The following is a 9623-nucleotide window of genomic DNA, read 5'->3' as shown; positions in this document are numbered from 1 at the left end:
CCCCCCCCACGGACAGGGAGCAGCAGGCCCAGGCCACCTCCTGTGCACACGTCTCCCTGGGTCACTGGCCGCTGTTCTTACAAAACAATGACAGAGCCTGTGCCACAGGTGTGTTGCCTTTCCCTGAATACGTGGATTTTGCTTAATTTTTAGTCTTGGATCTTAAAAAAGTGAGCAGTGACTTGAGTCCAGTGGCAGTCTGGAGTAAAATGGGAAGGGGAGGATTAACGAGCAAAGACGGAGCCCAGGCCAGAGCACGAACAAGGCTCGCACCCAGAGGCCTCGGGAACCGTGGGAGAGAGGTGATTCTGCCTGGCCTGTGTTCACAGCAGAGCCTGGAGATGCGCGCTCAGGCAGACATGCATTGCGGAAGGTGCACCTGCGCCCCACACCCCCACCACCAGCAGCTCCCCTCAGCAGGGGAACAGGCGGACATCCGGGGTGGCTCCCCTTCCAAGACCAGCTCCTCCTCTTGGGTAAATCTGGCCACAGAGGCGGGAGCACAATTCACCACCAGACTCATCTGGGTGACACGTGGGCCCTCACCCCACCCCAGCTTACGTGGGTCCATCTCCAGCAGAACCTTCCACTCTTCCATCTTGTGGAGGTCAAGGCAGTACAAGTCACTGAGGGTGACCTGGCAGTCCCCAGTCTCAAACATGCCCCCATAGACGTAGAGCACCCCGTGCTTCACGGCCACCATGGCATTGGAGCGAGGGCATGGCTTGACCACAGGGCCACTGGCGTCCTCAGGACTGTCTTCATCTTCAGTCTGGGGCTGTCCCACTGGATATGGGGCCGCAAGCACTTGCTTGATGGTGACCACGGTCCCGTCTTCGGCCACCACCTCTTTAACCACCTCCAGGGGCTCCGGGGTACTAGCTCCCCCTTTCGCCTGCATGCTGGAGCCTTTGGGCTCCTCCTTCCTGTCCCGCCGCCGCTTCTTCTTCTCTGACTTGGGTCCCTGTTAATGAAAGGAGAGAACAGAGCAGTAAACTTATTAACACAGAGCAGGGCCACCTTGCCATGCCCACCAGGCCGGCCACGGGCTTGTGGGGAAAGGAGTCCACACATGGACTCCTTTGGGAGAGCGTGACCAAGGGCAGTAGGTATGCCAGACTGGCAGGAGGGCACCGCTGGTCTCCTACCAGTCTCACCATTCACTACTGGGATAGAGGAAACAATCCCCTGGTTTCATCATCACCGGGAAGTGTGCCACACCTCCACTGTGGTGGAAAAGGCCCAGCAAACACCTTGAAGCAGCACATAGGTAAGCTGAGGCTCATCTTGGGAAACTCCAACCCACCCACAAGGGCCAACACACAGGACTGCAGCAGCTGCGATAATTCTCCCTGACTTGTACCCTCTGCCCATGGTGAGGCGACACGTTGGGTCAAAAATATGAGCAGGTTACTTACAAGCACTGGGCCCAGAGAGGGAGCCCTTCACTTCGCTACCGAATATCCCTCCCGCAGGACTGCTGCTCACCCCACTCTGCCTGCTCCCCTGGCCATGGCACGGCCATGGCCCTCTTCTTGCAGAATGTTGTCATCTCACGAGATGACGTTTGCATGCGACTTTCACGTCTTCTGGCTACCAGTACCTCCGGATCGACCCCAGGTGGATCCACATTCTAGACTTTGTATCTGGGCCTGCACAACGACAAGTTTTGAACAGGAAAGCTCCCTGGTGTCCGCAGTCATTTCTGTGAGCATTAAAGAGTCCTGAGACCAGGCAGCCAAGGACCGCAGCACTCTTCCACCTGCCAGGGCTCAGTGCTCACTGAGAAGTCAGAGGGAGAGACCTGCTCAGGCTTCACTTGGTGCAGTTCCTCCTAAAAGTAAAAACCTGAAGGGTCCAGAAATGAAGCCTCAGGTTTAAGTGATTTTCATCAAAGGTGCCAAGACACTTCGATGGCAGACCCAAGTCTTTGCAACAAACAGTGAACCACTCTCCTCCAGCCACAGGGCTGTTTCTGGGTCCAGCTGGTCTGGGGAACTCATGCAGACCCTGCGGCGGGCTGGGGGCTCCACTCTGGGACTCATTCACTGCTCTGCTAGTGTCAGGCTGGGCAGGCGCTGGGGCCGCGGAGCCTCAGCTGTGCTTCTTGCAAGGACAGCAGAGGAGGGGCAGGAGACTGGGGCAAATGTAAGCAGCCATGACAAGCCCTGGTCACACACAGGGCCAGGCCAGGAGTCTCTGCCTCATGCATCCAGCACGGTGGCAGAGGCCGGCACCAGAACGGCTGGGGCTCCGTGACCAAGGGCTCCTGAGCCCAGCCAGCAGGGCCACACGCAGATGAGAATGCCCTCTTCCAGGAGCTCATGGGCTGCAACGCCCAGACACCCTGCCTGAAAGAAAGCAGGGCCTGCATGGGAGGGCGGCAGGTGGGGACGTGAGGGTCCCGGAGCCATGTCCTGACCCACGACGCACCCTGGTGCGACCTCCCCTAGAGTCAGACTCTACCTTTAGCTGTCCTGCAAACCAGCGGTTCCTGGTGGCATCATAGAAATACAGGTCATTGAAGAAGTCACCCTCCAGTCTCTCTTCCTCCTCCTCGTCACAGACACCCCCAAAGAGAAGCATCTGATGATTTGGGGCCACAGCCACGGAAAAGCCAGACCTTGGAGTGGGCTTGACTCCAGAAGGGTTAGTCCGAGTCCATGCCCACTTACCTGTTGAAGGAGAACAGAAATGGGGTAAGAAAGGCAGGAGGGGATCTGAGGCCCAGCAAGGGAGACCCGAGGGTCCCCCGGGCACCCACAGTGATTGGGACAAATGAAAAGACACAAGACTGTGGGAGAAAAACACCACGTGTGCTGTCTGTGCTCCCTCTGCAGACAAACAAGTCAGTCAGTCCTCGACTTATGTGCTTCTGACTTTGCAATGGGTTTATCGGGATGTCTCCACTGTAAGTTGAGGAACATCTGTACAGTTCAACACCCCCCTCAAGTTTAATACTTCTTATGGTTCACTTTGCATTAAAGTAACTTTTTTTTTTTTAAAGATGACCAGTAAAGGGATCTTAATCCTTAACTTGGTGGTGTCAGCACCACGCTCTCCCAAGTGAGCTGACCGGCCATCCCTATATAGGGACCGGAACCCGTGGCCTTGGCCTTGGTATTATCAGCACCACACTCTCCCAAGTGAGCCACAGGCCAGCCCTTAAAGTAACTTTTTTCACATACCCTCCAAACACCTTGAGCTAGGGGCTATCTCCAGCAACAGCTGAAAGGCAAGGATCGGACAGAAGGGCACGAGGCAGCCCACAACGCCACGGAGGGCTCAAGCTGAAACGTGCCTCCTGTGGGTGGCGTCCCAGGCAAGGACTCTGCTTCAAGTGGAACTGGCCTCTGCACGGACCACACCATCTCCTCCCTGGCTTAATGCCAGATCCATCTGGTCCTACCCCCACAGAGGCCTCACTGGCTTCTGCCAGGCACGTCTCTCTCACGGCTGTATCTACTTCGTGCTCTTCTTTTCCAGAAAGTGCTCGTCTATATAACAACCCTCAAAATGTAACTCAGTGTGAGAGGCAGGGGGTAGCCTTCCCACCACTTACAGAAAAGAGAACTGAGACTTTTCCTTTAAGGAGCATTTAAAAAAATAAGTCAAGGGAAGCCATGAACGACAAACATTCTGCTGTGCTGAGCCTGCGCTGACCACTTGTGCACAGCGCACATGGGACTCCATCCAGCCACCAGTGGGCCGTGAGATGAGTGTGTCACAGCCAGCACTGCACTGCGTAAGGAGCCAGGAGAGACTGAGACAGCAGAGCATACTGCACACTCAGGGCCAGGAATGCTTCTCTTCGCTTATGTAAACACTGCACACGAGTGTGTGATAACTTCGTATAATGTATGCTATACGAAGTTATTACGAGCCATGAACGGCAAACATTCTGCTGTGCTGAGCCTGCGCTGACCACTTGTGCACAGCGCACATGGGACTCCATCCAGCCACCAGTGGGCCGTGAGATGAGTGTGTCACAGCCAGCACTGCACTGCGTAAGGAGCCAGGAGAGACTGAGACAGCAGAGCATACTGCACACTCAGGGCCAGGAATGCTTCTCTTCGCTTATGTAAACACTGCACACGAGTGTGTGCCTGAACGCAGGCTCAAGTTCACAGATGTGTCCACTGGACAAGTCACTCGATGACTCTAAACCTGGTTCCGCATGGAACAACATGTCTGTCTTCCTCGGCTGCTGTGAATGCACTGGGCGTGGCTACCTAAGAAGCACTTGGGAACGGAACGTTTCTGAGACCTTGGCTTGAAGAATTTTAGCCCAAGAAAGAGGCAAAGATGTTTTGCACAGAAGAAAGACCTCACTGGGAGGCTGAGGGACTTGCTGTTGGCCACAAAAGCAGACCTGGCTTCAGAGCCGTAGCCTCCTGGGTCTGGCCCAGCCCTCTCATCCCAAGACAGCCAGTGTCCTGTTGAGGCAGCCACCTCCAATCTCCTAATGAACACTGGGAACATCAACATTCCAGAATTCTATATCCTGACATCATCCACATGCTCTTAAGCAAGAACAAATACAATTTTTTATCTTTTTTTTTTTTTTTTTTTTTTAAAAAGATGACCGGTAAGGGGATCTCAACCCTTGGCTTGGTGTTGTCAGCACCACGCTCAGCCAGTGAGCGAACCGGCCATCCCTATATAGGATCCGAACCTGTGGCCTTGGTGTTATCAGCACTGCACTCTCCCGAGTGAGCCACGGGCCGGCCTCAACTACAATTTTTTAAAAGAAATGACTGAAAAGTAGTTCCCCTGCTGCCACACACTATGCACAAGCATGGCTCTGTGATGGGGAATGCGTGGAAAGCAGCCGCTGCAAGAGATGCTGTCCAAAGTGCACCCAGCATGGGGACACCCAGGACAGATGGTAGTATAGGCATTTTTACTATGTTAATTCTTCCAATCCCAGAGTATAGAATATCTTTCCATCGTTTTGTGTCTTCTTTAATTTCTTTCCTGTTTTTTTTTTTTTTTTTAAAAAGATGACCGGTAAGGGGATCTCAACCCTTGGCTTGGTGTTGTCAGCACCACGCTCAGCCAGTGAGCGAACCGGCCATCCCTATATAGGATCCGAACCTGTGGCCTTGGTGTTATCAGCACTGCACTCTCCCGAGTGAGCCACGGGCCGGCCTCAACTACAATTTTTTAAAAGAAATGACTGAAAAGTAGTTCCCCTGCTGCCACACACTATGCACAAGCATGGCTCTGTGATGGGGAATGCGTGGAAAGCAGCCGCTGCAAGAGATGCTGTCCAAAGTGCACCCAGCATGGGGACACCCAGGACAGAACACACCACAGCGATCAGAGCGGTTGGGCCATCCTGGGCCCTGCCAGGTGCCAGGGCCTCGCTAAGGACTCTCCCATAAGTAATCTCATTTCATCCTTTTTATAAGTCACAAATTAACAATTATTGTTACCCTATTTTTTTAGTAAGAAAATTTCCATTCTTAGATCCATTGGTTGAAAACTCTTAGCAATCCAGGCACTCCAACAGTCTCCGAGTTCAGCAAGTCCTCAGTGCTAGGGCCCGGCTGCTCAGAGGCACATCTGCCCCTCATCCCCATCCTGGCTATCCCCGTGAGGGTTGGCTGCACTCAGTAATAATTCCTGAGACTCCATTAATAAGCAAGCAAGCACTAGCCCCTGGCTGGACAGCCCAGAATCCCGCTGCTGCCCCAACCCAAGGAGTGAGTTCCCTCGGAGCAACGGCCCCACCACCTGAGTTCCAAGTGGCCCCTGATGGCTCCAGGTGGGCTTGCATTCAAGACCAATGAACTTTCTTCCCACTGAGAGCTCGAGAGAGCCTTCCCACAGGTGCTCAGGAGGCTCTGAGAGAAGCTACGTATCCAGCATGTGTCTGGGTGGGAACTGACGTCCACTGTGCTAGAGGCTTCCATGAAGCAAGGTCATGGGTGAATGCTGCCTGGGTCCAGACAGGCAGAACTAGGGCTGTGTACAGTGTCCCGCCCAGCCCCATGTCCACAAGAAGGGAGCGTGGGCTTCACCTCTGCCCACGGGCTCAAGAGTGCCGGTCTCAGAGGAACATGCACACAAGCCACACCACTGGACCTTGCCACTCAGCGCTAGTACCTTTTTGCCCGTCCTCAGGCTTCAGCAGGAACATATCTGAGTGCTGGGTGCCTTTGTCCACATCTTTCTTGACTCTCTGCAAAAGCAAAAAGATTTGTGTGAGAACCACTCAGGGCATCTACAACAGCCAGTCACAGCCCCCCCCCCCCCCGGGCTTTTAGGGCATTTCAGATAGGAAGACTCAGGAGCCTTTCCTTGTAGACCAGACTCAAAAATCTAAACCATGACAGGAGTTCTAAAGAGAGCCATTGGTCCATTCAATTCTGACATTACCTGGCAGATACGATTTATTAACTAAAAGTAGATCAATTTTTAAAATCCACCCTTCCAATGACCACAATCATGCCAGGACATCTAGAGATGTCTCATGAGAACTGCTGCAACTTCTACAGCAGGTGCAGGGTCCTGCTGGACACGGCACTGGGACCTCTAATAATGTCATCACACAGCCATGCTTCACTTTCGCTCCCGTGAGCCTGCCACTCCCACCATCTCTCAAATGTGATTCAAGCTTTGGTATGGGAATCAAATTAACGTTCTGCCCACTTAAAGACTCTTCTGAGCCTCAAAAATAATAAAGTCCACATCGTTAATTAACCCTTAGTCTTCTCCTAATTACCTTTATTATTGCCACCAGACCAGACAGGCCATTCTCCGACAACATCCCACACCCTCACACCACACCTCAATCCCAGGCACCAGAAGTGGTCAGAATGTTATCAGCAAAATGCTCTTCCTTGGTGGAGGGACTCCAGTCCATTTCAATTTCTTCTCGGTGTTTGTGTTTTAAATTGTTTTTAATACTTTTTTTTAAGAAGTTTTACATTTATAGAAGAATTAGAAAGATAGTACAGAGTTCCCGTACCCGCTACACCCAGTTTCTCCTACGGTTAATACGTTATGTTAGTATGGTATATTTGTTAGAATTATTGAACATTCATTGACACACTGTTATTAACTAAGTCCACACTGTATTCACTGTATATAATCATCTCATCTCTCCTCTGGCTGTGACAGTTTCTCAGACTCTCCTTGTCTCTGATGTCCTTGACAGTTTTAAGGAACACACTACTCGGGTGTTTTGTAGGATGTCCCTACACCGAGATTTCTCTGATGCTTTTCTCTTGGTTAGACTGGGGTGATTGGCTTTTGGGAGGAAGACCCCAGAAGTGAAGTGTCCTCTCCTCACATCCTGTGACGGTTCCGCACCATCACCATGGTTCATCACTGTGATGCTGACCTTGAGCACCTGACCGAGGTCATTTACCAGGTTTCTCCATGTGAAGTTACTGTTTGTCCCCTTTCCATCCTGCACTCTCTTTGCAAGGAGGTCACTGTGTGTGGCCCCCACTGAAGGAGAAGGGGATCACATTCCACCTGCCTGAGGAAGAAGCGTCTGCATATATTATCTGGAATAATTCTGCAAGGGCGACTTGTCTCTTTCCCCAGTTGATTTCATCAGGACAGGGTAGGACAGGGTAGACTCGTGCACATTTATGCTACGCTCTGGGTAGAACCCAATGGCGCTTTGCTTTGTAGCTCAGGCTGTTCCAGCTTTGGCCTTTGAAGCTCTTCTGGTTGGCCCCTGTATTCTCGGATCGGACGTGGGTCTCTTCAGCACTTGCTTGGCTCTGGCAGGAGAGGATGCTCTTGGCTCATCTGGTATGTCCTCTGCTCTGCAGTTGGCCATTTCTCAGGAGTCCTGCTTCCTTTCACTGGAGAGTACTGGTAGAAACCCAGACCTGGGCATTGGGGGCTGCTGTTCATCTGACAAGCAAGGAGACATACGCGTATAGTTCTCTTTCTTTTAACTAACATGCACTGTGTTTACTGTAAGGGGAAAAGTGGGCAGTGGCCGCCTGGGTGTCTGCGTGACCCCTGGGCAGCAGTAACCAGCTGGAGGGTGTCAAGTCCACCCACCCCGATGCCTTCACAGTGTCCTATGAAAATCCAGCTGCACCAATGCTGTGACAACTGAAGCTGGAGAAAATGAGGAAACTGTCTAGACTACCCTCAAGTTTACGACTAGTAAAAAATACTCAGATGAAGCTCCCCTTTATGAAATACTTTCCCAGGAAAATCTAGACGATAAAGATGTCTCAGACAGTTTAAAACTACTAGCATACAGGCTGAAAAAAATCTTGGTATGGTGAGGATGTTTACTCTAGTGATAGCTGTGCAAGAAAATTAAAGGAAATAGTAGATCAGATAAAAAAGGAGAAGAGAGAAGGAGAAAAAGAAGCAGAAGCAGACAAAAAGGACTTATTCTACAGCGCTCCTGCTACATCAGAGAATTTCTTAAGCTGGAAGGCCGAGTTTGATGCAGAACTCTTGGAAATTAAAAGGAAATGGCTGAAATAAGAGAAGCAAGCAGGAAAAAACAGATTGAGTGGGGAATGGCTATTTAAAGCAGATCATGAGCTCAACACCTGACGTGCAGTTTTTGCAGGATGCTGGAAACAGTGTGGAGGTGGTGGATGAGCCTTGTTCCAGGAAATGGATGACTTGGAGCTGGAGGATGAGGAAGGTGATCTGGACTACGACCCCACTGACCCAGAGACTGACAGAACCAACAGGCACCTCGTCCCTGTCCACAGACAGGCCTGCCCGCTACGGCAGCTGTGGCTGTGCTGAGAGGGTTCTGAGTCTCCTTTCTTGTCTTCTAGGAAAAAATAATTTTCCAGATATTCCTCTGATAGCTTTCATCAGTGAACTCAATAAACTGACCTTAAACTTTCAATGAAAAAAAGATTCTCCTTTTGAAAAAGTAAACAATCCAACTGCCCACGGATATTTCGTATTTCCATCTGGGCCTGAATATCCCAAAACCAATGAGGTTCAACATCAGTCACATGTGGAGAGCAGCCTGAATCTCAGGAAATGGAAGCTGGGTGTAAGCCTCTTCTGTTTTCCTTCCGGGAACATCTGTGCAACTCGAGTGGTGCGACTTCTGCACATTCGGACAGTTAAGACGAGGCGTTCTTTTTCCAGCAGGTTCACACGGAGGAAATGGCTCTCACTTCCGTGCCTACTCTTCCAAACCAAAGGCCCAGTGTCACTGGGAACTGAATTCACACCCAGAGAGGACTTACCTGTTGAGGGGACACTGAAGGAATTCAGCGACGTCTCTATTTGTCATTAGAAACTCAAATCACAGCTGAGCCTCAGCAGACCTTTTCCCAGCCTCCGTTTGGAACCTGCACCTGCCGACATTAACTTTCTTCTTGTTTTGCTGACAGCACCATTTCCTTCTTAGAATCAACAGGCTTGGGCCGGCCCGGTGGCGCACTGGATAGTGCGCCGCTTGGGAAGCGCGGCGGCGCTCCCGTCCGAGGGTTCGGATCCCATATACAGACCGGTTCCCGCTCACTGGCTGAGCGAGGCGCGGGAGCAACACCGAGGGTTGCAATCCCGTTGCCGGTCCCCGGTCCGGTACGGGGGCAACACTGAGGGTTGCGATCCGTTGCCGGACACGGAAAAAAGACAAAAGACAAAAAAAAAAAAAAAAAAAA

At 51.6% G+C, this 9623-nt stretch overlaps 1 protein-coding gene and 1 pseudogene across 1 annotated transcript in view; one reads left to right on the top strand and one right to left on the bottom strand.

Annotated features, from left to right (window-relative positions):
• The window catches only part of KLHDC4 (kelch domain containing 4), a 64196-nt gene that overhangs the window by 6449 nt on the left and 48124 nt on the right, over positions 1–9623 (bottom strand). The window contains 3 exon segments of the mRNA XM_008588712.1: positions 562–964; positions 2467–2675; positions 6112–6187. Of these exon segments, the coding sequence (XP_008586934.1) occupies positions 562–964; positions 2467–2675; positions 6112–6187 (688 nt within the window).
• On the top strand, positions 6454–9140 carry LOC103604125 (annotated as a pseudogene).

Source organism: Galeopterus variegatus, unplaced genomic scaffold, assembly GCF_000696425.1.
Source record: "Galeopterus variegatus unplaced genomic scaffold, G_variegatus-3.0.2 Scaffold4982, whole genome shotgun sequence".
NCBI classification, from domain to species: Eukaryota; Metazoa; Chordata; class Mammalia; order Dermoptera; family Cynocephalidae; genus Galeopterus; species Galeopterus variegatus.
Note: the sequence above shows the minus strand (reverse complement) of the source record. Positions and strands in the feature narration are given on the sequence as shown.